General features: G+C 43.7%; 1 protein-coding gene across 6 annotated transcripts; it reads right to left on the bottom strand.

The window, feature by feature from the left end:
• Positions 1 to 100: 100 nt before the first annotated feature.
• On the bottom strand, positions 101 to 27,197 carry TMEM45A (transmembrane protein 45A). 6 transcript variants are annotated; one of them, XM_006130690.4, is made up of 8 exons: positions 26,925 to 27,197; positions 21,361 to 21,423; positions 20,453 to 20,507; positions 14,727 to 14,937; positions 9,351 to 9,563; positions 8,077 to 8,261; positions 5,166 to 5,311; positions 101 to 3,679 (listed from the first exon to the last, which is right to left on the bottom strand). In XM_006130690.4, exons 4-8 carry the CDS (start codon positions 14,914 to 14,916, stop codon positions 3,586 to 3,588), a joined length of 828 nt encoding a protein of 275 aa, XP_006130752.1. In that variant the 5' UTR covers positions 14,917 to 14,937; positions 20,453 to 20,507; positions 21,361 to 21,423; positions 26,925 to 27,197; the 3' UTR covers positions 101 to 3,585. The 6 variants fall into 6 exon arrangements, with proteins under 6 accessions (XP_006130752.1, XP_006130753.1, XP_006130754.1 ...); XM_006130691.4 differs by having other exon boundaries at positions 20,463 to 20,507; XM_006130692.4 differs by lacking the exon at positions 21,361 to 21,423.

Genomic DNA, 27,197 nt, shown 5'->3' with positions numbered 1-27,197 from the left:
CGTGTAGCCGCGCGGCACGGGGTTCGCACTAGCCGGCTTTTAAAAATGGCGGCGCCGGCTTTATGCTAATGAAGCCCGGGAAATTCAAATCCCGGGCTTCATTAGCAAGTTCGGTATGCATACATTACCCCCCTAGTTCGAACTAGGGGGGTAGTGTAGACATACCCAAAAAGTGTTAAAAGTCAAACTTCTTAATTGGAATTCTGGAAATATCATTTCTAGAGATTTATATCTGCCCAAAGCACACATAATGTATCCAGCAAACTTGACCATCCAATTCTCAGACAACTTTATAGGTTATTCACTGAATCTAGCACAGGAGCTATCGATGTCCCGTTGTAGCAATAGGCAGCTGGTATGCTAGGTGGGGGAAGGCATTGCTTTCCCAAACTGCCAGGCTGGCCTCGCTCACGCTCTGCCACCAGAATGCCTACTATAGGTATTCTGGGGTCAGAATGTTTCTGCCCCAGAGTGCCCTCCCTTCCTTGTGCTCCAGGGCTGGGGGCCGCACGCCCTCCTTCCTCCCTGTGCTCCAGAGTCAGGGAAGCTGGGGGCCGTGCACCCTCTTCTCTCCCCGTGCTCTGGGGCTAGGGAGGGCAGGCTGTGTGCCATCAACCCTCCCTGTTATGGGGGGCGTGTCCTGGGCAGAAGAGGCGGGGCTGGAGGTGCGTTTGGGGGCTTGCCTCCCCCAGACCTACCTTCACCAACCGCCCATGCTAGCAGCAGATTGTGAAACATATTTTATTTTTCCCTCACAACAACCTATGGCACTATCACCACTAATGGAATTATATCCGTTTAATAACATGAATTCTGGGAATTCCAAGAGTTCAGAGTCAACATTTTAGGGCTGAGACAGGGAAAGGAGTAGCAGTAAGGTACAAACTTTTAGGGAATGTCTACAAAGAAGTGTATTCTTCATTTGGTTAGCTAATCCACACTGGATAACTCAGGTTAGAATAGCAATTAAGACACAGCAACGCTGCTTTTAACTTTGATTAGTAGCTTGAGATCAACCCCAGGCTGCCCTATGGCCATCCTTTTTGACTGTGATCGTTTTTCAGGCTCAGTAACAACCACACTGCATTAAATCCCCTGCTGGCATAAACAAGCAAAATTTCTTTGTATTCAACTTAATTTGTACCAGCAGACAATTCTATTTTAATGATGCTGCACTAGTGTAATTAATAGGAGAATCTGGTCCTTTGCAACCCAGCAGCACCCAAGCTGCTCTGCCCCAGGCGTCCCCAAGTCAGCCACTGCTGAAACTGAGCAGCGCTGACTACAGGAAGCCCGAGGCAGAGTTGCTCTGCCCCGGGCTTCCTGGAATCAGCTGCTGATCAGTTTCAGCAGCAGCTGACTTGGACGCCTGGGGTTTTTAAGTTGAATCTGTATGTAAGAACTGGCGTCCAGATTCAGTCTGTTGAAACTGATCAGCGGCTGATTCCAGGAAGCCCGGGGCAGAGCAACTCTGCCTCGGGCTTCCTGTAGTCAGCTGCTGGTCAGTTTCAGCAGCGGCTGAATCTGGATGCCAGTTCCGACTTACATACAGATTCAACTTAAGAACAAACCTACAGTCCCTATCTTGTACGTAACCTGGGGACTGCCTGTATTCACTTAATTCACTTTAAGCAATGTGCTTAAACTGCAGCAAGGGAGGTTTAGGTTGGACATTAGGGAAAACGTCCTATCAGCGTGGTTAAACACTGGAATAAGTTGCCTGGGGAGGTTGTGGAATCTCTATCTCTGGAGATATTTAAGAGCAGGTTAGATAGGCATCTGACAGGGATGGTCTAGACAGTGCTTGGTCCTGCCATGAGGGCAGGAGACTGGACTCAATGACCTCTCGAGGTCCCTTCCAGTCCTAGTGTTCTATGATTCTATGAATAGTAAGTGTGACTGCTTACATAAGGACTGCAGAACTGGGATTTTGCATTGAAGTGTATGATGAAAACATGAGAACATTAAGAGAGAAAAAAAAAGTATGTCTCTAGTTACAGTCCCACTGGGCTGGAATTTTCATATTACAATAACAGGAATTGCTACAAATTGCTGTTATTACACCTGAATATTGCTGTTCATATTACACCCAAATAGCAGATGCTCAATTATGCCCAGTTACTTACTCTAGGCCTTTTTAAAGATTTGTTTTACAGATGCACTTCAAGTATTCAACCCTCTGGGGGCAGTATGCTTCCATGCAATAAAACTCACTAATGTTCTTTGCCATGTATTATATTCACTTCCTAATCCTCCAGTTCATATTGGACTGCATCATTACTGCAGCAAGAACTGAAGGAATCTGGTGCACCTCAGAAACATTTGTACAATGCAAACTACTTTACATTCAGAAATTGCATAAAGAAGCCTGTAGAGTTGATTTTAAAATGATCACTGTGTATGTGTGTCCACAAAGCACTCTATTCTATAGTGATCAACATCCCCCAGAAGAGTGCAGGGAGAACAGAGCAGGTCCCTCAGCTGCAGGATGCATCCAAACGCATATGCTGCCACTGCTGAGCACAGAAGGTGAATGTGTGCACTGCATCCACTCCCTTTGCCTTACTGAAATCGCACTACATGGCAGTATGGGAAAGAAGATAAATTTAGGGTACAGAATTAACTTGGACATCTGCTGTTGCCCTGTTTGACACACAGCAGCATTTACACAGTTGCTACACTTGCTGTGAACAAAGGTGTGGAACAAACAGTGCTGGGGTGTGGCAGCACCCCTTGGCTTGAAGTAGTAATGACAATCACATACATAAAGTTTCCATCACATACACGGTTGTTTTTGTTCTATGGCTTTCAGCACCTCCACCATAAATATTATTCCAATGTCCCTGGCTATAAAGTAGTGTCAATGTACTTACTGCTTGTTAAAGCACAGGGTGATTGGAGTGTCAAGTCACTGCAATGAGTAACTTCCCCTCATGATGAGCGACCAATGGTCATTTCTACATTTATTTGATCCCCTTGCAGAAATCTGGTGGAGCACATGTGGTAAGGAACAAAGACAGACTGTGCAGAGAAATGCCACATGGTTTTGCAATTTGCAGGGATTTTTTTCCCCAATTTCATCTGAAACTACAAGCAAAGACATTCTTCAATACACTTGAGAATGCAGATTAGGTCTCTGTCAATAATGTGCTTATGCTATTGTTTTAAAGTTGTGTACAATTATTTTATGCACATGCCTGGCAATTCAACTTTTTTGACATATTACTATATGGAAATTTACCAGTTTCTTTTACAGTAGGACGACATATTAGTCAAGCTATTAATGGGCTGAATTGATTTTTACTTGACAATGTCATCCCATCCAATCTAAGTTCTCTAATAGGAAAATATTTTTCCATTAAAGCATGTGATGAACAATGTACTAATGGAAACACCACAAATTAATCTCAGACCTACACTCTGCAAATGAGAATGTAATCATGTACAAATATACAGTACTTTGAGGATGATACTTACACAGCGAGTTATATGAAGAACAAACAAGATTGTAACATGTCTAGAAATGAGGTAAAAAATATCCTAATAGTGAAGAAGGCAAAGTGGTAAAACAGAATTTATACAAAACTAGATTTCGTCTTCTGATTCCATATCTCGTTCAGATGTTTTCAGTAATCCCATCTCCATCGACTGGGACCGTTTAATCTTTGAACGAACTACCCTGGAGATAATGTGGGGAAAGAAAAGAAGAGGTTTGCAACATCATTTTACATTCTAAAATAAAGTGAGTCAAACGCTGACCTTGCTATTCGTAAAGGGGGCACAAAGTGAATCATTTTTATCATCAAGGAGCCAGAATGGAGGAAAAACTGGAAGAACTAAAATATGGCCAAAGGCTGACCAATCAGGGACATAATTGCCTACAAGAATGAAAATGGGTATAAACAAAAAGGAAGATGATATAACAGGTAGATGGCCCAGATATTGCAGTCACAGTGATGAAGCCTGATACTTCCCATATACCATTCCACAGAAAATCAGGATTTCCATGAGGGTTTTGTCAGATTAAACACAAGCACATACTTATCGCAGAGGCCAAAAAAAGATGTATTCAGGTGAAAGTATGAACAATGAAGTCTGTTTGATCTGTGCAACAGTCTACAAGGTAATAGCCTTCTGATTCGAGCAATTTAAAACTGGCACAGATGAGTACAATCTGCTAGCATGATGTAGGGACTCTGACTATCAAGAGATCTAAACCAATGGTTCGCAGGGATCTGAGCATTGCTGGGGGTGCACAGAGGTTTTCCATGGGATACATCAACTCATCTAGATATTTGCCTACTTTTGCAACAGACTACGTAAAAAGCACTCGTGGAGTCAGTACAGACTAAAACTGCATGCAGACCGAATGAGAAAGTAGGCAATTTTTCAGTAAAAGCTCTGACACTTACATTTTTAGGTCTGATTTTGTGAGAAATGAGTTCTTAAGTTGAGGTGAAAGTTGGGTTATGCAAGCCAAATCAGACCACTGAAAGGGGTACAGTCAGGGAAGCTGACAGCCTGCATGGGCTCCTGGGCAAGGTGGGGGGGGGGGAGGAATGGCTCTGCGCTTCTGAAAAGGACAGGCCCTTGGGCAGAAGGGACAAGTTAGGGGCAGCCAGCCTTCCCTGCCAGCCGGTGCATGGCAAGTTCCCTGCCCCCCCCCCCCCCAGCCCTTAGAGCCACCTATACCGCATGGCGCTCTAATGGTGATTTAAAGGGCCTAGGACTCTGGCAGCCACCACAGTAGCAGCGGCTGGGAGCCCTGGGCCTCTTTGAATCACCAGGCCTGGAGGTAATTGCCCCCTTTGCCTGCTGCTGTCAGCGGGCCTGGGTATATTAGTCTGGAAAGTTTGAGAGCAACTGATCTAGAAGAAATTTTCTAGTTCTAATTTTTGGAATGCAATTCTAGACAATGTCAGAAATAGCTCAATTTATATAAGATGCCAGGTAATAAGGGTGAAATACCATTTTGCTCACAAAGTACTTATTTTCCCTTTCACTAGAATGGTCAGTTATGTAATGGTAATGAATGAGCAAAGCTTATTTATATTTTATCTTGTAAGAAGGGGGAAAAAAAACGTGATCCCATGAGTTTAAAGCCTTACACTCGTGGTGCGACTGACACACGGTGCTCCAAAGTTTTAGTTCTGTAATTAACTTACCAGCTGACAATAGCGTAATTCACAGCAAGAATAAGAAAAGCAAAGGCATAATGCCAGCAATAGCACATTGTCAAGAACATCATATTATTGTGATCCATTTGGTTCCATTCCAGTCTTCCATTTGGAGGGTAAAGTACAAAGCCAATCTGTAAATACATTAAATATATTTAATTACATTCATTAGACATTTGTTCTGTGCCATACCATGCATTACATATGAGGCACAGGGCACAAGGCAATCATCTGCTGAATGTTTCCTTAATTGTACTGAAGATGGCATCTAAGAACACTATAACAAAACAATTTTACAGAGTCATAATTAAATTAGATTATTTCTAAAATTGTATTGCAATGCTGAAAGACAAAGAAATCTTACCATGTTTCCACTTCATGCAGCTAAGGAAGTGAGTTCCAGCCCACAAAAGCTTAAGCCCAAAAAAATCTTTAAGATGCCACAGGACTCCTCATTCTTTTTGTTGAAACAGACTACCCCTCTGAAACTTGTACGTATTCTACAGACTGTCAGTGAGATTTCTTTCCAAATTAGTACAAAAATTAACATACTTATCTAAGGCTCCAAGCTAGTGCCTATTATGATGGTGACTTGTTTTTTTTAAGACATGGACACTTTTCCAGCCTCTACTAGGTCAGTGGTGGGCAACCTGCAGCCCATTGGGGTTCTATGTGTGACCCATGAGAAATTTTGTTTACTCTTGCCCATGCACCAAGGTGCCAGATTCTGCTGGTTTTTGCTCCTGTCATTTTCTTTTCCTACCAGTATTGCAAAAGTGACACACACACACTTAAAGTAAGGGCACGTGAAGTGAGGTGCATGCTGATTCCACATAACACTGATTGTGAGAGCTGTCGCTCCCTCTGCATCTAGTCAAAGTGCTGCTACAGTTCAATCGGCATTCCCCACAAGCACAGTTAGCAAAACTACCTTATCCTGGGAGACCATTTTGGTTATGACAATCTTGTGGCCCACTGAGATAAACGATGGCCACCTATGCAGCCCACTCACTAGCCTAGGTTGCCCCTCATTGTAACAGACTGATCAAACTATTTTCACATAAGCCATCAAACAGACAACAGATGGTAGCAACTGTTACTGTTGACAAGGGTTTCACTAGAACAGCACTAGTTCCTTCAGCTACCTAGTCTCCTCTCACCTCAGTTCTTAGCTGTCTGGCTGAGAACACTGGAGGTGGATTAAATGTATTTTGCTTCACATGCAGAGAAACTGATAAATCAGGACATTTGTGATAGAAAAGGAAAGTTCATTCATCTTTTACTAATATGCAGTTCAGCAGCCAATGTGTGGTATTCAATCACATATAGAGTTGAAGTCTGTCCTACCACTGTGAAAAATGCCACCTTTGCATCTGAGAATGCTTTTATTTTTCTATTTAATTACTTGGGTTTTACTCAGAGACCAAACACCCTCCAGAGCTAATCAGTTACCTGTCTTAATGATAATTAGACAAGGAAAGCTAAATGACTATATCTAATTATTCTGTTGTAAATCTTGATAGTCAAGTGTAAAAACTCCCCAAACAACAAAATACAGCATTTAAGTTCTCAGACACCATATTTTTCTTGAGCTCAGTTATGGAAAATTTTGCCATTTAAGAGTTGTTTTTTTTTATTTGCTAGTTCAAGTGTTTAAATATTTGATTTGGTAATAAATGTCCAGTTCTTCAAAAGAACCCCACACATTGTCATTCACCATGTCTAGCCAACATGTTTTTTTTAAGGAAGCCAGTCTAGACATAACGGAAAGAAAAGTTACTATAGTGACCACAGTTCTCCACATAGGACTGCTAGTATTCCTATTTCTGTTATAAGACAATACTGATTTATGCAATGTGTATGTGCCACCATTTCTCTCTGAGTACACTGCCCTGAGAATAGCAAATTAATTCGTGTATGGCTACTGAATACTAACCAGTATATATTTAGGATGACAAAATAGTGATAGGAATGTTTATTAGACTTTTAAGAGCTAATTCTAGTGACTAAGACTAGTGCCCATATTGCTGAAGTATTAATGTTTGGAGAACTTGTTTTACCTGTTCTACTTCCAACGTTTTGAAACTGTGCTTATAAGAAATGAATCAGGATTTAGAGTGATCAGTAGAGATGGGTTTTAGGAAACAGAGAGATGAATCCAGCACATGATTCTCCTTTTCTTTCCTCTTTACAGATGGGCCTTTCCTCCATCTTCTATCTTGAGTGTGCTTCAAGGAGCATCTACTTACTAATTTTTCTACAGATTTTCTGAATAGTGGCCTAGCTTTATCTGTAAAAAAAAATTATCTTTTTGTACCTCTGCTAACTGTTGGTTTACACCAGTGTTTCTTAAACTGTGCTCTGCGGAGCCCCAGGACTCCGCGAGACATCTCCAGGGGCTCCGTGAGGTTGTCAAACTAGAAACATGGATCAGTACAACACATACAATCAGTGGACCGCTGGGGCTCCGCATACATTTTCACACATGTAAAGGGCTCCGGAGCCCAAAAAGTTTGAGAACCGCTGGTTTACACAATTCATACAGTATTTTGCAGGGTTGGGAATGTTTAGTGATTACAGCAAAGGACCAAATTTGAACTCCTAAGTTCTATTCTTAGTTCAATAATTGAGTCAGTAACTGGCCTTGGGAAAACAAATATACTGGTATAATTGCTTCCCCATCTATAAAATGTTTACTAAGCACGTCTATATCCTTGCAGGGAAAAAAGGATTAGTAGTTATTAATGGGTGCTTTGAGACATGTGCATAACAAAGCAATGATAAGTGCACAGTAGGTCGTGTCTGAAGTACTAGCATGCCTATGGAGAAGCAGCAAAGGGACAAAGCAAGTATTCTAGACAAAAGGAGGGAAATATAACAGCTGGAAATGTTAACTCACCTGCCAGAGCCAGCTACCTTGCAGAATGCAGAGACTCGTCCGGAGCATCTCAAGTACAATGCTGCCACGGAAGAAGGCTTCCAGAAATATGCAAAAAGCTGCTCCAAAGATAGCCACTAAAAGTAACTGATGAACATGAAAATCCAGCATGGCTCGCCCATGTATGTGGTAATAAAAGAGAAAACCTGTGACAATACAGGGACAGATCAATCTTTTAAGAGAGAATAGTACAATCCCCAAGCAACTGTTTTAATGACACCCCGCAGTTCCCCTCACCTCCCACTAGAAAGGGTGAACTGTTCCCTCTGGATCAAGTACCTTTGAAAATGTTTATTCTATAGTGAGTTAAACTCAGAAATGCATAAAGGAAATGTTTATATTATGGTAGCACCCAGAGGTCCAATCATGATTATGCCTCTTTGTACTAGAAGACAAATGCAAGCACAAAGGAGAGAGGGAGGGAGACATGTAATTGTACATAGACAGATGCTTCTCTAGTTGTTTTACAATTATATAATTCGATCATCACACAACACTAAGGAGGGTGCAGTCCCATAAAATAGCTCAGTTACTGCCCCACAGCCAGGTTGGAGGGCAGGGAGTAAGGATGTTGATTCCTCACTATAGTTCCTCTCCGGCTCTCCTCAAAGCCCAGCCCAGTAATTCTGATCAGGAACTGGGGGTATGTCTACACTACCCCGCTAGTTCGAACTAGCGGGGTAATGTATGCATACCGAACTTGCTAATGAAGCCCGGGATTTGAATTTCCCAGGCTTCATTAGCATAAAGCCAGCACCGCCATTTTTAAAAGCCGGCTAGTGCGAACCCCGTGCCGCGTGTAGCCGCGCGGCACGGGGTTCGCACTAGCCAGCTTTTAAAAATGGCGGCGCCGGCTTTATACTAATGAAGCCCGGGAAATTCAAATCGAACTAGCGGGGTAGTGTAGACATACCCTGGGTGGGGATTGGCCCTATAAAACTTAATTAAAAATGGGATTAACATAAAATATAACTAAACTGTCTCTACAGCATAACAAAGGTGATGCTATAATACACTTACTTCACATCTTCCATACACTTAGTTAAAATCTAGGAGGATCAAAGCTGAGATTTATCAAACTCCCTTAAGTGCCCATCTCCCATTGAAGTTTGGGCACTTTACTTCCTTAGGCTTCAATTCCAGTCCAAAGGATGGCTACTTAAGAATAACAATAATATATTTGGTTGAGTGGCTCCTCATTTGCCTCCGAGCTCTGTGCACACGAGTAAACTCACCTTCAATGAAAACTGCTAACGAAAGCATCAGCCTATCCAAGGCCACTGGCAATGCACTGGTGCCATGAGCCATAATGTCAACCAGCCCCGAGATGCCATAAAAGAGATACATAGTGGCATGCTGCCAGTTCATCAAGTGATCCCAGTGTTTTTCCTCATAATTATACAACTTCAGGTGAGGCCCATCAGGAACAAACTGCTCAGCTATCATACCTGCATATGAAATAACAGAGAAGTTGGTGGCTATACCAGGGTGTAATTAAGGTACAAGTCTCACAAACTGTAGCAAGATGCTGGTGCAAGAGCACCTAATTAGCCCCTATTCTGTCAGCTCTAATCAAGGGGAAGAGATTGGGGCTGAGTCCTGAGGCTGGCCTGAGGATTAGCAATACCTGCATCCTGACAAGCCAAGGGCTATATAGGCTGGGAAGGAGTCAGAAGTGAGGTCAGTCAGGGAGAGAGGGAGGGAGCTAGCTAGCTAGCTGGCTGGCTGGCTGGAGGCCTCCTAGCTGAGGACTGACTCTGCCTGTAAGAGGCTATGTCTAGACTGCAGGCTTCTTTCGGAAGAAGTTTTTCTGGAAGAGAGCGTCCATACTGAGAAAACGCAACGAAAAAGCGATCTGCTTTTTCAACAGATAGTGTCCATTCAGTGTGGATGCTATCTCGCATGTAAGCTGTGATTACTATGTTACTAAGAGCTCTTTCAGAAAAAGGCTTCTTCCTCATAGAAAGAGGTGTACCAGTGTCAGAAAACCCCCTCTGTCCTTTCAATTTTCTTTCAAAAGAATGCGATTGCAGTGTGGATATTACTCAGGTTTTCTCGGAAAAACAGCTGTTTTCCTGAAAAAACTCTGTAGTGTAGACATACCGGGGGAAATGTATTTAGCTTGGATGAATAAAGACATGGGTGTTGCACAGTCTCTCTGAGCCTGATTTGACAGGACAACCAGTGCCCAAGAAGAGGGGGCTGATTGTGCACCCTGTTATGTAGGCCATTCAAGTGAAGATCGTACTTTACTCAATCGTGGCAGCATGCCAGTTGTGCTAATGGATGCATGACACCCGGACAGTAACAGTGCAGATCACCACTTTATATTGCTTTCTAATCAAACATTTGCTATTGTCTGTGATCATTTGACTAAATCTTTAGCAGTCTTTTTCTCTCGATACACAGTAGCTTAAGAATGGGTTTAATATACCTGGCTTCCTTAAAACTACAAGTTCAAGGCCCAGCAAGGTCACCTTAGCTTTTCCCCTCTCTGCAGTATGTATATTAGTATGCTGATTAGTTGACTTCCTGGGGATCTTTCCTATGATGCCTTAAAGGCAGGAGTCCCTTCTGCTGGGTGCATGGGCATTAAAACTCCAATGGGGCTTTTTGTTAAAAGTAGGGATTTATGCTGATTTTTTTACTCCCCTTCAACACATGTATGTTTATTAGCTAGCTTCAGTTCTTCCTCTCAGTGAAGGTCGCATTGGAGTTGTACTTTGTGTGTACACTGTAGTTTATGAAGCACTTTGGCCATGTCTAAACTACACCCCTCTGTTGGCAGATGGATGTAAATTAGATGTATCGAAAGTGCAAACGAAGCCGGGATTGAAATATCCCGTGCTTCATTTGTATAATGGCAGCCACTGCTTTTTTTCAAAATGGGGCTTTTCGAAAAAAATGGCAGCTTAGAAGGGGCATTTTCTACAGAAATGTCCCGTTTCGAAAGATCCTGTATTCCTAAAAAAATTGCACTTTCGGTACGCCTAATTTACATCCCTCTGCCAACAGAGGGGTTTAGTTTAGACGTAGCCTTTGTGTCAAGACATTCTATATAAATATATATTTTCAACTGAAGGTTATATTTAGCATAATGGAGACCAATATGCCCCTAAACGATGCAAGCTGTTATATGACAGCGCAAATGCACATTTTTTCCCATATCTGTTTCAGTGCCATGCACACCCACTTACTTCAGCACTAGAGCTTTCATTCCCTCTCCCTCAGTCTTTTCTCTCTCACAATTTGGACTGAGGGCTAAGTTATAATACATTAAAACAATAAACTGCTTCAGTAAAAATGAAAGTGTTCGTTTTAAGGATGTTAAGTAATGGATAATTGACTACTCTATAAGCACAGTAGAGGCTCTTGCACATTTCAAAGAAGAGACTGAGGGGGGATAAGATAGAGGTATATAAAATCATGAGTGGTGTGGAGAGGGTGAATAAAGAAAAGTTATTCATTAGTTCCCATAATATAAGGATTAGAGGACACCAAATGAAATTAATGGGTGGCAGGTTTAAAACTAATAAGCGAAAGTTCTTCTTCACACAGTGCATAATCAACCTGTGGAACTCCTTGCCAGAGGAGGCTGTGAAGGGTAGAACTATAACAGAGTATAAAGAGAAGCTAGATAAATTCATGGAGGTTAGGTCCATAAAAGGCTATTAGCCAGAGAATAGGAATGGTGTCCATGGCCTCTGTTTGTTAGAGGCTGGAGAAAGATGGCACGAGACAAATCACTTGATCATTGTCTTCGGGCCACCCCCTCCAGGGCACCTTGTGCTGCCACTGTCAGCAGACAGGCTACTGGGCTAGATGGACCTTTGGTCTGACCAAGTACGGCCGTTCTTATGTTCTTATGTTCTAATGCGGAACTCTGCGTGCAGCCCGGGGCTAGCAGGAACTCTTGCTAACTCTGGGCTGCATGCAGTGTGCCAGCCTTGAAATAAACAAGAGTCTCCAGAGGCCTCAGGCTCCATGCTGAGCTGCCGATTTGAAATGCCATACAGAGCCGGGGTCAGCTGGGGAGTCCCCAGCTGATCCCGGCTTCCCTGGAAATGCCACACTGGAGCCCAGAATCAGCTGGGGAGTCCCCAGCTGACCCCGGGCTCCGCACAAGGCAGCACTGCACAGCTGATCCCGGACTCAGCCGTGCAAGTACCTCCTCTTTCTCCCGTTTGCTGCCTCTATCTGATAGAATCGACTAGTCAACTGACTATCTGATAAACATTTGCTTATCGGATAGTCAATTAGTCCTTCACATCCCTAGTTGGTTTAGTATGTCCCATCCCAACAGAACATCAACTCTACAGATCTCATGATGGATCCAAAGATAAGTTTTCTGTAAGCAGATAATATATTGTACATGTTTGCTCTCAGAGTATCTCAAACTATGTACTGTGGATACAGCATCACTGAAGTACAGCCATCTGTGAGGTGAAGAGAAGTAGCCAACTGGAGGACAATAGTATGGGGACAAGCAGGAAAGAGATTATGACAGAGCAGAAGAGGACAAAATTCATGCCTTATTCGAAATCCCATGGAATCTTTATTATCCCCCTCAGAGCAAATAGCTAAAATTCATATTGTGACCATATTTCTTGAGACCACATACAGTGAACTCACAAATATCCAATTTACTAAGGGAAAAGTGTTAAATTAGACTGTGCTGTGATTTGAATAAGGCAAAGGTTTCATATCAACTGCTTAGTCCACTAAGCCATCTATCTGACTTCTATTTTGCTTTGTTTCTAAGCCATCCCCTAGTGGAATGCAAAGTGGAAATCTCTGTAGTGGGTCTGGAGCTCAAAGGTCTAGTCATTTTTCAAAAGGGTAGATATTTTCATTTTTGAATGTTACCAGATAGGCAGCATTCTACATTCCCATGTTATATTAATACGTCAGTGGAAGCTGGTGACATCTGAAAGTTGACAGGTGCTCACAGAGTTGCCCTCACACCCAATTTACAGCAATGGATAGAAATCATAATGCTGTCCATTCAAAAAGGCTAAGCTTGCAGTTGCCAGTTTGCATATCAGAGCACTGGCTCAACGACCACACATTTGCACCGCAACCTCTATAACAACTAGGGATGTAATAGTATAGTCAATTAACCGATGAGCAAAAGCTTATCGGTTAATGCTATCGATTACACACATTTAAATACAGAGATGCAGCAGGGGACCTTCCCCCACTGTGGCTCTGCATTTAAAACATAGTAGGAGCTGGGCAGGCAGTCAGCTCAGCTCCTACTACATTTTAAATGCAGAGTCGTAGGGGGGTAGGTCCCAGACCTGGCACAAGCCGGGACTGAGTGCTTTAATTGCCTTCCCTTATCGACTAATCATGTAATCAATACAAATTCTATTGCCTATGCAATCAGCAAATCACCCGCTTCTTAACATCCCTAATCCCAACTCCTGAACTGGCTTAAGTGATGCAAAAGAGATTGTGAGGATCTTAAAATGGCTTCAGAATTCAACTTTAGACAGAAAACATGTTACAACCTTAACTATGGAATGACTGATTAGGATTTCAATTATACACAGACTCTAAGACCAGAGTGAACCATTAGAACATCTGGTCTAACCTCTGTATATACCGTATCTTAGCAAATATAACTCGCGGGTTATATGCATTTTTACAACCCCACCCCCACCCCAGTGGGGTATACTCATGCGTGGGGTATACAAAACCTTTTTTACTCACCTGGGGGTAAGTGCGGCTGCGCGGCAACCAGGGGTGTGAGTCTCTCCTGCCTGGAGGCTGGCTAAGTCCCCCCCAAAATCTCCCCCCAGCACTGTAAATTAGCGAATATACCCCCCGGCACAGTTTGAAATACAAGTCTTGTATACCCCGTGGGCTATACTTGTGCGCGGGGTATACAGGGTTTTTTTTACTCAAATAGCAAAAACCGCGGGGTATATTCGGGTGCAGGGTATATTCGTTAAAATATGGTATGTCTGTCAGGGTATGTCTACACTACCCCGCTAGTTCGAACTAGTGGGGTAATGTATGCATACCGAACTTGCTAATGAAGCCCGATAGGCATTCCACGAGGCGTACAGATAGTTCGGAATGGCTAGCTAGTTCGAACTATCTAGCCCGTGCCGCGTGTAGCTGCGCGGCACGGGGTTCGCACTAGCCGGCTTTTAAAAATGGCGGCGACGGCTTTATGCTAATGAAGCCCGGGAAATTCAAATCCCAGGCTTCATTAGCAAGTTCGGTATGCATACATTACCCCGCTAGCTCGAACTAGCGGGGTAGTGTAGACATACCCTCAGAGACCATTACATTTAATATGTTACCCCTGTAATGATCCCAATAACTTGTGTTTGGATAAAGCATATTTTCTAGAAAGACATTCAGTCTTGATCTGAAGACATCAAGAGATGGAGAATCCACTACTTCCCTTGGTAGTTTGTTCTAATCATCCTCATTGTTATTATGACATTAATTTGTGGCTTTTTTTTCTGTTTTTAAAACAATGATTTCTGCAATAAAGCTTACATTGACTACATAATTTTAAAAGATAAAAATACAGTATTAACTAGCATGACCCTCATCTTTTTATTATATATCTTGAAAATCAGAGTCTGACTTACCAATCAAGGCGAATACTGCTTTGACAATCCCCTCAATAAATTCCAAACGCTGAAATCCTGCCCTGGAACCAAGGTAACAAGCATTCTTGTTCTTTCGACAGACATACTTTAGTGGGTACTTCACTGACCACCACAAGCCAAAGAGGAGGAAAAAGGTCCCAGGCATAGCATGACCTTTGAAATTGCCCATGTCTCCCTATAATGCAAAAACCTGAAAAGAAATGCAGATTGCTGACTGAGTAAGGTATTTTAGGAAGATTATGAGTTACAATTTGATATATATAGGCTGCAATTTTCAACGGACCCTAAAAAAAAGTTGTCCAAATAACACTGAAATTCAGTGGGATTTGGGTGCCTAATTCCCTTAAACTGCTTTAAAAATCCTAGCCAGAGAGGTACAAGTTCGCATAATTGGGCAGAACAAGAAAGATTATAAGATTTTCTGGAAGGTCAAAAAGCTTAAAAAAAGTTACAACACAACATTCCAGGTGTTGAGATTATACTGGTAAAGAGATCTGTGAAAGTTAGATAAATAGATACTATAAATACTTGAGCCCATTTTTGCCTCTATCCCATGGTGATGCTGAAACAGCAGTACCATTCAGGTCAGCAGATTCTTGAGCAAATATGGATTCAATTTTTCACTTTAGCAATTATTATCACAGAATCCCCATTCTATGCAATCAATGTGATATAAATAGAATATGAACTATCTAGACCTTTTCCTTCTCCTTCTTAATTTCAACTTAATTTTCCAACTGTGGCCTGCGGCCTCAAAGTACTCACTGACTTGCCATGTAGTATTGGTTGGCCATGTAGTGTCACTCTGTTGGGGTATATATACACAGCAGCGTGATTTCGGAATAACAAAATGCAAGTCTACACAGCAAGCCATTATTTCGAAATAATGTCAAGCTGGAGGACTTCTTACTCCAACACCAGTAACCCTCATTTCACGAGGAGTAAGGAAAGTAGAAGGAAGCATGTTTTTCCTTTGACTTCCAGCTGTGTAGACAGTGCCAAAAGCTGAATTAAGCTATTTTGACTTCAGCTACACAGTTGACATAGCTGAAGTTGCGTATCTTAATTCGACTTTTGCCCTGCTGTGTAGATGTGCCCCCCCTGCTTTCAACTGCTAAACTCTATTACAAGCTAAAAATTCATCAAATTCCTTCCCAATATTACTTTTCCAGAAGCAGAGGCTGAAGTTGCCATAAGGATGTTGACCAGTTGCACAGGGAAGGGAGGTGACCCATATAATCACAAATAAAAAGAGAAGAGATCCTTGAGACAGTCAGCTACAGCGTCAACCTTTCTGATCCACGATAAGGATGTTACGGACTAGTTGACTATCCAATGAGCAAATGCTTATTGGATAGTCGACTCAACTAGTCAATTCCCCCCTCCCTTGCAGACCCTATCAGATAGAGGCAGCAAAAGGGGGGGGGGAGAAGAGAGGGTAATTCAAAGGGGCAGCACTGCACACGTGACCCTGGGCTCTGTGAGGCACTGACACCATGGCATTTCAAAGTGGAAGCACCATGTGGAGCCCGGGTTTGGGTTGGGACTACCTAGCTGACTCCGGGCTCCCTGCGGTATTTCCTCAGAACCTGGAGTCAGCTGGGGAGTCCCCAGCTGATCCTGGGTTTTGGGGACTGCCATGTGGAGCCCAGGGTCAGCTCCCTGTGGCATTTCAAAGTGGAAGAACAGCATGGAGCCTGCTGAGACCCCCGCTGACCCCAGGCTCCATGAAGGCACTTCCGCTTTGAAATGCACAAGAGCCCCCGCTGGGGTCTCTTATACATTTCAAAGCTGGCACACCATGTGCAGCCTGGGGCCAGCGGGAAGTCCCGCTGACTCCAGGCTCCACGTGCCTCCTTACACTTTGAAATGCACAAGAGCCCTTGGGGGCTCTTGTGCATTTCAAAGGCTAAGCACCCTCATGGAGCTGGGAGTCAGCGGGACTTCCCGCTGGTCCCAGGCAGCACATGGAGTTCTGCATTCCTCCTTTGAAATGTACAAGAGTCCCCGGGGGGGGAGGGCTCTTGTGCATTTCAGAGGAGGAATGAGGAAGTGCTTATTGAGTAGTCAAGTAGTCGATGGAATTTCCATCGAGTACTCGACTAGTAAATTACTCGTTAGTTAACATCCTTAGTCCAGGACTCTCTGGTCCAGCAACATCCGTGGTCTGGCATCATCAGGGACTCCGTTGGTGCTCCAAGGGTGGAGCACTCGAGGGAGAAACGATGGCAGCAAGACTACAGATATTGTTGGACTAGTGAGTCCCAAAGGCCAGGAGCCTGGAGCCAGAGAGCCCAGTGATTGGGTGTGAAGCCTAGCGGGGGAGCTTGTGCCAGGAGAAGAGCCAGGCCAGTGGCTGTGAGCAGAGTCAGGCCCAGGAGCACCCATGGGGTTACTCCCAGTCAGGGATGCAACTAGGGAGCGTGGTGGCAGGGAGCCTAGCCAGGGCCAAGAGCACAGCCCAAGAGCCAGCGGCCTTTCAAGAGTAGACCCCTGAGGCTGGCAGCAGAGTGGCCTTCCCCTGGTCCAGCAAACTCTATGGTTCAGGACTGGTCAGGTCTTGGGAGTGCTGGACCAGGGAAGTCCAATCTGTAGCATTTTTTTCATACTGTGAGAGTGTCAGAGAACCCCTGGGCTAGAACAAATACAAAGCGTCCCTATCAACACAGAACTCCCATCCGAGTATCTACATCAAAGAAGTAAAAAAATGTGTGAAATATAGAGGAAACATCTGTGAGCTAGCTGCTACCGAACGAATATACCAGGAAGACATGGCATTGTCTGCCAAAGCAAGTCCATTTCTTGATCTCCACCATAGAGATCTGATTTAAGAGATTCTGGTTCAATAGCTATTACTCACATATTCAGTAGGACCTTGCTAGTTTGGTCTTACATTCTTTGTAGCACCAACACAATCTGAAATACTAGGTTTGTTAGATGGCAGACCCCTTTGCACCTCCTAGAGGTTCTTGTGGTTCAAGCTTTTGAAGTTTCCACTTATCTGGAAATTATTAGTCTTGCTGACCAGAATGATACTGCTGCCTTATTTTAGACATGTTATTTTTTCCTCTGAGCAAAGAGGAAAATCTTCTCTTTCCATGTGTTTTGATCTCACTGAATGCTATTTATTAGAAATGCTTTATTCAGTCTACATTCATTATTCACTGCAGCTTCAAAGCCTTACCGTATATCATACAAAATTAAATAAAATATGAAATTAGAGATGCAAATTAAATCAATAAGAAACCTTCATTTAGAAGGAGGTTACAATTACATTATGTCCAATTCAAATGCAGATCAGCATGGTATTGCCATATTTAGTACACAGTCAATCATACTTGAGACTATACAATAAAGTATTAAGAGACAGACATTGCAAAATGTATTTCCTCTCTAAAACATGTCTAGATAGCCCATTTACAATTCACATTTCTTTTACAAAGTAAAAAGGGGGAAACCCACACTTATCCAAATTGGGCCCACACCAGTAGGGACAGAAAATGAATACACACAAGTGCTGTCAAGTGTACAAAGTAAACAAACTAAGCACACATGAAGACACATGCTCTCTGATCCTTACTATACAGCCAGGTGCCACTTGTAAAAAAGAAATAAAAAAGAATTATGGTTGAAACTGATGTGTCTCCTACAAATCTGTATCTTCCAAGTCCCCCAAAATCCATATTCATTAGTTCCAACATACACCTTACTCATTATACCATACACCTCCCAACTTGGTGTCACAACACACAATGGCTGTGTCTAGACTGGCAAGTTTTTCCGCAAAATCATCTGCTTTTGCGGAAAAACTTGCCAGCTGTCTACACTGGTCACTTGAATTTCCGGAAAAGCACTGATGATCTCATGTAAGATCGTCAGTGCTTTTCCGGAAATAATATGCTGCTCCCGTTCGGAAAAGTGCTTTTGCGGAAAAGCATCCTGCCAATCTAGACATGCTTTTCCGAAAATGCTTTTAACGGAAAAGTTTTCCGTTAAAAGCATTTTCGGAAAATCATGCCAGTGTAGACGTAGCCAATGGGAGCAAAGCTGTGGGCTCACAGACTTAGGGAGCAGTCTGGTAAACTATGCTTTAATATTCTTAAGTAGATCTGAGTCAGTTATTATTCAATATTCTCTAGATATAAAAAAAGCCATGCAGCAAATGGAACATGGTTGTTGCATGCATTGATTTCTACATTTGAAGATCTAAATTAAATTCCAGTCAAAGTTAAAACATCACTCGGACTATTCCCTATTGACTCTTCGTGCACACCACACCAATATGATACACAGGACTGGTTACATGCCCCAGTACTGCACATGGAACCTAACACGCTAGTTATTCACGCACCCTTGTCAGTATTCAATCCCTTTTTAACAATGACAAAAGGAGACAACGTATCATATACTGGATCAGGAAATAAACTACTATAAAGTTGGATGATGCAATACATGCATGTAGTTCTCCTCTGCACATTCCTTTGCCGCATCATATGTCTAGTAATTTCCTGTGTTTATCAACCCCTGCAGGATGTTGCACTAAAAAAGACAATCAAAAGTTCAGAAAAAGGCAACAAAAAGTATTAGGGGTTTGGAACCGGTCCTATATGAAGAGAGATTAAAAAGACTTGGACTTTTCATCTTAGGAAAGAGGAGACTAATGGGGGGGGGGGGCAGATATGATAGAGGTCTATAAAATCATGACTGATGTAGAAAAAGTGAATAAGGAAAAATGTTTTACTTGTACCCACAATATAAGAACTAGGGGTCACCAAATGAAATTAACAGGCAGCAGGTTTAAAACAAACAAAAGGAAGTTTTTCTTCACTCAGCGCATAGTCAACCTGTGGAACTCTTTGCCAGAAGATGTTGTGAAGACTAGGACTTTACAGGGTTCAAAAAAAAGCTAGATAGATTCATGGAGGTTAGGTACATCAATGGCTATTAGCCAGGATGGGTAGGAATGGTGTCCATAGCACCTCTGTTTGTGTGGAAATGGATGACAGGAGAGGGATCATGTTATGATTACCTGTTAAGTTCCCTCCCTCTGGGGCATCTGGTATTGGCCACCATTGACAGACAGGATACTGGGCTATACAGACCTTTGGTCTGACCCATATGGCCGTTCTTCTGTTCTTAACCAAAAACACTTAAAAATAATGCAGAGTAGCAAAATTCTAAGACCTCCCTCCTGTTCTATCCATCCAGGAAATTTTATGAGAGAGGCATTCCCAATACAATAACTCCTATTAGAAAGTCTACATTTGTCAGCATTTTTTCCTTCGCTCTGCTTATATCAGGAAATAATCGTGGGAAGCTTATAACATCTGAAATGCAACATTGATTTCAGTACCAATGTTGGCACATAGATCATAAAATCATAGAAATGTAGGAAGGAACCTCAAGAAGTCATAAAGTCCAGCCCTCTGCACTGTGGCAGGACAAAGTAAGCCTAGACCACTCCTGACAGGAGTTTGTCCAACCTGTTTTTAAACACCTCTAATAGTAGGTTTTCTGCAACCTCCCTAGGAAACCTATTCCAGAGTTAAACTACCCTTATAGTTGACACAACGGAGGAATGCATCTAATAGTGCAGCAGTCAAGAGCACTCATTTAAAAAATAAAAGGTGACAATTAGCTTTAATACACCTTAGTGGGGCACCTTAGTGGAAGGGGTTAACCAGGCCAGTTTGTAAAATACTAACTTTTTTTTACCATCAAGTCCAGTATGCTTGCTCCAGGACTGGCCAACACGTGATGCTGCAGAGAAAGATGAAAAGTCACCATGGGAAACATGAGCAGAAAGGGGAGGAAAAAAACCCTTCTTCCTGAATCACACTCTAATCAGTAACACAGAGCAAGAGATATCAATACTAGTGATTTAGCAATCTGTGTCCAGATTATAAGGCATAGATAAAGAAAGCTACAATTTACACTACTTCTTATTCCTGTTTCAAGCAAATTTAATTCATCCTGTGCAATTTGCTGCTTTCCTCATCTAAATTTCATGTTTGCCTGGGCAGCAGCTATACTGATTGCTGACCACTACTGCTGAAGCAGGACTAACTCTCAGCAACACACAGCATGTCTTAGCATGATTGACTGTTCTTGTCAGTGTTATCGGAGGTGGCCCTGCCATACCCTACAGCTACAGAAGCTGCCTGTGAACCAGCCACAGGGCTGAGTGGGCAGCCGATTACCTTCGTTGTTTACTATTAAAGCAAATAATGTTAGGAACATGAGAGAGACACCTATGCCATTCCAAACACACTCTAGATTAGGGATGTGAAAATGTAACTGTGTAAATGGTTAACCGATGAGCTGGTTCCCTCTCTCTTTGTTCCTCTCCAGATGAGAGCAGCCCATGTCTACAGTGGGCCCCCTGCAGGACTGGAGCGGCACCCTGCCCGCAACAGATGGGGAGATGCTCCAGCCCCCACCTGTTACCCGAAGGCAGTAAGCATCACCTGTTAACCAGTTCATCTTTCACATCCCTAAGATGAACTCTAAGTCTGGCCTGTACTGAACCATGCCCCAAAGTAAAGAACGGATGTAGCACTCCTTTCTTTGCACAATAAATATTAAGAACTTTTAATGGAGTTTCTTTACTTACATATGGAAATTTTGTCAAGCTAATTACCATGGCCACAGGAGTTTTGCCTAGTCCAGTGAGCATCTGGGAGGGAGGAGAATAAAAATCACTATTGCTGTCTGTTATAGCTAAAAGGGGTATGACTCTGTGGTGACTATGTAGCAGAAGACGGGCCATAACCTGATTCAATTGAAATCAATGGGCGCTTTTGTCATTGACAAATCATGGTTCAAAAATGTCTTAAGACTACTGAACTGGAGAAGATCTTTAACTCTTTTGGTGCTACTCACAGAATCATAGAAGATTAGGATGAAGAGGCCTCAAGAGATCATCTAGTCCAGTGTTTCTCAACCAGTGGTACAAGTACCCTTAGGGGTACTCGAGAGAAGTCTGGGAGGTACATTGACACAACTGAAATTTGGAGGAAACTGAATTTTTGTTTTAAGTTTTACAGTTCCTTATTATGTTTGTACTTTTTACACCCCAAAATGTAATCGCCCGACCAGCTACGATTAAGTTGTTTAAACAAATGTGTTGCAATGGTAGAAAAAAATTTTTGTGTCTAAAAACTATAGGTACTGGGGGTACTTATAATTTTTTTGAAAAAGGGGTACTTTATGAAAAAAAGGTTGAGAAACACTGATCTACTCCAATCACCTGCTTAAAGCAGGACCAAATCCAATTAAATCATTCCATACTGTTCTGGCCACTTGAAGCAGTAAATGAAAAAAATGGGACAGTCATAGAAAGATACAATATTAAAGAGGAGACAGGAAATAGAGAGTTAAAAAGAAAGTTTATCTAAATGTAGTTGCGATCATTCACTCCGTTTTATTTTTCTCCCACTATAGTAATACAGCACTGCTTTTTTCTCCACCCATATTCCCCACAGATAAAAAATAGCTGTAATGTTAACCTACTAAACCCACAGGTTTAGTTAATTCAAACTAACGGCCGTTAGTTCGAATTAACTTTCATAGACACTACACATGCAAACTGCTAGTTCAAACTTAATTCAAACTAGCAGAGCGCTTAGTTCGAACTAGGTAAACCTCATTCCACGAGGACTAACACCTAGTTCGAATTAAGTAGTTCGAATTAAGGGCTGTGTAGCCACTTAATTCGAACTAGTGGGAGGCTAGCCCATCCCAGGTTGCCCTGGTGGCCACTGTGGGCACAACCAGGGAAACTCTTCTGCCCCCCTCCCGGCCCCGGAGCCCTTAAAGGGGCACGGTCTGGCTATGGTGCCCGTGCCAGGTGCAAGCCTGCCAGCACCCAGCCAGCAGACCCTGCACCTGGCACGGCATGAGCCAGCCACCCGCTGCCACCCAGCCCTCCGCCTCTTCCTGGGACCAGGCTGGTGGCTCCCAGGAGCTTCCCTGGGGCCGCAAGAGGCGGGCGCCCGCCTAGTCTAGTGCGGAGATTGTAGACCTCTTCGAGGTTTCGGGGGAGGCCTCCAACGTCCACGACCTCCGCACTAGGCACAGGAAAGTGGCTGTCTAGGGCAGGATAGCTGCCAGCCTGGCTACCAAAGGCCACATGCAAACCCAGGAGCAGGTTTGCATGAAAATCAAGGTGGTCCAGTGAGACCCACGAATCTGATCCCTGAGCTTAGAATATAAGAACGGCCGTACTGGGTCAGACCAAAGGTCCATCTAGCCCAGTAGCCTGTCTGCCGACAGGGGCCAACACCAGTTACCCCGGAGGGGATGGACCGAAGACAACGACCAAGCCATTTGTCTCGTGCCAGCCATCTCCAGCCTTCTACAAACAGAGGCCAGGGACACAGTTCCTACCCCCTGGCTAATAGCACTCCATGGACCCAACCTCCATGACTTTATCTAACTTCTCTTTAAACTCTGTTATAGTTCTAGCCTTCACAGCCTCCTATAGCAAGGAATTCCACAGGTTGACTATTTGCTTTGTGAAGAAGAACTTTCTTTTATTAGTCTGAAGCCTGCTACCCATTAATTTCATTTGGTGTCCTCTAGTCCTTCTATTATGGGAACTAATGAAGAACTTTTCTTTATGCACCCTCTCCACACCACTCATGATTTTATAGACCTCTATCATATCCCCCCTCAGTCTCCTCTTTTCTAAGCTGAAAAGTCCCAGTCTGTTTAGCCTCTCTTCATATGGGACCTGTTCAAAACCCCTGATCATTTTAGTTTCCATTTTCAGAACCCTTTCCAAGGCCAAAATATCTTTTCTGGGGTGAGGAGACCACATCTGTCCACAGTACTGAAGATATGGCGTACCATAGTTTTATACTTCCCCTCCTCCTTCTTCCCCTGGCTTCCCCCTCCCAGCTCCCTCCTCCCAGGTTTCCCCCTCCCCTCTCCCACCCTCTCTCTTCCCCTCTCCCACCTCCTTTTTCCAGTCTCCCTAGAGATTAATCTCCCTCCCCCCCCCTCAGTTTTGTTAAATAAAGAGAGTTTCTAGTTTTGAACACACGTGTCCTTTATTTTTTACATCAGGAAGGGGGGCTAGGGAGGGGTAAGTGGAAAGAGGTAAGGGAGGAATGGGGTACAAGCCCCTGATGGGGAAGACTGGGGTGGCTCTGCGGGCTCCTCAGGGTGGAAGCTCTCCTGCAGCCCTCCGATTGACCCCCCCAGGGGGCAGTCTGCAGCAAGTGCAGCCGGGCTGATGGCTGAGTGCTGTGATGTGCCGAGTGTAGACATTCAGGGCACTCCAAGACAGGACTGCTTTGCTGTCCCTCATCGAGGTAGACAAGGAAGCGAGGAACCCCTGAGAACTGTCTGTCCAGGGTGGGGGTTTGGTCCCTTTAAGCACAGCCGTCGGCTAGCCTGAGACAGCAGCTCCATACTCTTAAGTCCTAATCTGATGCCCTGCCGGCACTGCTTCCGGCCAGACTTAACCCCGGTTCAGGGTCCACTCAATGTGGACATGCTAGTTCGAATTAGCAAAACACTAATTCGAACTAGTTTTTAGGTCTAGATGCACTAATTCGAATTAGCTTAGTTCGAATTAACTAATTCGAATTAAGTTAGTTCGAATTAGCGCTGTAGTGTAGACGTACCCACAGAGACTAAATGCAGGTTGAATCTTTCAAATCTGGGACTCCCTGGTTCGGCAACACCCACGGTCTAGCAGGACCATGGATGTTGTTGGACCAAAGAGCCCCAGAAGCCAGGAGCAAGAGCCAGCCAGGAGTCCCATGGAGTCTGGGCCAGCAGCAGCTAGGCCAGCAGGAGAGTGCTGGCCCATTGAGACTTGGCAGTAGTGGCGGCCTGGCAGCCCTAGCCAAGTGAGGGAACGCCCAGCAGCAATGGAGCTGGCAGCAGCCAAGCAGCCCTAGCCCTATCCAGGGAACCATGAATGGTGGTGGGACTGGCAGTGGCTGGGCAGCCCTGGCCAGGAACCCCAGGGGAACTCCCAGCAGCAGCGAGGCTGGCGGAAGCTGGGTAGTGCTAGCCCCAGTCAGGGAACACCTGGCAGTTGTGGAGCCAGCAGCAGCTGGGCAGTCTCAGCAGAGAACTTTGGGAAACTCCAAATGGTAGCAGGGCCAGCAACAGGGCTGAGAGCCCCAGTCTTGGGAGACTCAGAGCCCACAGTAGCCTGGGAGCATTGACCAACTCTGGTCTGGCAAACTCTCTGGTTTGGAACTGCTCAGGTCCCAGGGGTGCTGGACCAAGGAGGTTCAACCTGTATAAGGAAAGTCTACATGAGTTAAGCTAGTTAATTGTAAGAGGACTTTTGTATTCGGGCAGGATGAATAATGGATGTTCAGTTCACTGCCAATTCAATAATTGAAAAAGTTTCATTTTGGGTCAAACAAAAAACAACTTTTAAAAATATTTTTGGCAAATTAAAAAGTAAAACAAAAATAGAAATGACTCAGAATAAAATGTTTTATTTTGGCATTACTGAAATATTTTGACTTTTCAGTCTGATCAAAACTATTCAGTGAACTCAACAATTCACTGAACCCCACAACCTTCCTACATTCTGGGCCCCCTTATCCTTCCTTTGTTCCAAGGGTGCCAGCTCCGTCCCTCGGGTACCTGGGACGGAGAGCAGCCCGGGAGCAGGGCCAGTGGCCAGCAGGGGAGCAACTAGTTTCAGATCATCCAAAACCATTTTTCAGAAAATATACTACTGACTGACCAAATTTCATGCAGTTCTAATTTGGATTAATTCTAGGAATGGGGATTTCAGTGTGAATGATCAATCTGTCCTCAAAAGCATCACCAGCACGTTTTTATTTAGAATGGTGACCTACTTCTGGTAACTCTCAAACTACAGTGTGCCATTACTCAACAGGCCAACAAAAACAGTTACACAAGATCCTACATGCTATCAGAATAAAGTTGTAACACCAAATAAGTCATAAGTCGCAGGTATGCCAATACAAAATGATCAAACTCAGATTTACAATGTATAGGTATAAATGTTATAAAAAACTACAAATGGTCTGGTAGCACTTCACAGAAAAACTGTAACTTCTTCTGTAACACAGTTGCCATCTGCTGAAAACTCTAAAAACTGCCTATTAAAAAAGTAACAAAATATTTGGAACATGCAATATAGTGAACATATAAAGTTGTAGAACTATCAGAGGAGAATGAGTGATTTCTGAAAACTGAAATAATATGGAGAACTTGAAGATTTTAAACATTCCTCCTGCTGTTACTTCAGAATGAAGTAAAATAGGGAGCCTCCTTAGTTTGGAGATTTCTAACATTTAATAGGTAATCGTTATTAAATTCCAGTTCTGTTCTTTCAGCCAGAAATTGAAGCTGAAACACAGATTTCTTTCAACCTGAAAGATCAAGAACCAGGGAGAAAAGTAAACAGTGCCAGCAACTTAAAGTTAAGTAAGATTTGTTTCATTCATATCCAGAATAATATTTTCAACAGCCTCCATTTCATGATTCAGATTGGCTTATGTAAATGATGTAGAGCAACTGAAGTTAGAAGTCGCTCGCACTTTGCCTGGAACGGTCCAGAATACGTCAGCGTTTAAAACGAAGTACATCGTTATATAATCCCATCGAAATTTAAGATCTATGTACGAGTGTGTCAATATCGCTTGCCTAGTAGAATACACATCGTGAAAAGGTCATAAACGAGGGGGCTCTAGCCCCTAGTTCCTTGCTGTGCTCTTCTCTTTGTCTTTCAGCAGAGGAACCTTAAGAAAAGTTAAGGATGTCGATTAAGTCCTCAAAGCAATCCTCAGAGGTGTTACCCAGAGCCAAGACTAGTACACAGGATGAAACAAAACTCCTTGCTCTTTCTTTGCTCTAACCACTGGTGTACTGATTAGTCGGGGGTGACTTGAAAGCTTTTGTACGAAGGCGAGAAGGCAAGACATTACTATAGCGTAAGGGAGGCAGTTGCTCCACGCAGCCCCTTCCCGCTGAGGAGGCAATGCTGCACACCCAGCAGACAGCAGCCCACCAAGATTTAAAAACAAATACTTTGGGGGCTGCAAGGGAACGCCGTTCCCGCTGCTCAGAGGCTGGCATCTGCTTGGAGGCAGGCACGGGCTGATTTCTTCTCTCTCCCGCAGCAGTCGGTACGAAGTTAAACCCACGTTAACACACCGTTTAGCAACCCCTTACCTAGCTCGGGCTGTGCCTTTGCAATGTCTTCCTCCCGCTTGCTTACTTTCTTAAACTTGACCTGAGGCCACTCTGCGGCTGTTCCGTGGGACTTCAATCGCCTCCGCTGCCCGACCGTGCGCCGAGTCCCCGCCGCCCCCCATCTCTTAGGGGAAGTGATACATTAACCCACCCCCTTCCCCAGGCCCTCCTGTGCAGCACGCATAGAACGTCTCCGCTTTCTGCAGAGGATGCGGGCTCCCTCCCCAGCGCAGCTGCCCAGCTGTGCTAGGC

Source organism: Pelodiscus sinensis, chromosome 1 (assembly GCF_052426305.1).
Source record: "Pelodiscus sinensis isolate ZL-2025 chromosome 1, ASM5242630v1, whole genome shotgun sequence".
NCBI classification, from domain to species: domain Eukaryota; kingdom Metazoa; phylum Chordata; order Testudines; family Trionychidae; genus Pelodiscus; species Pelodiscus sinensis.
This window is presented reverse-complemented; position numbering and strand designations above follow the sequence as displayed.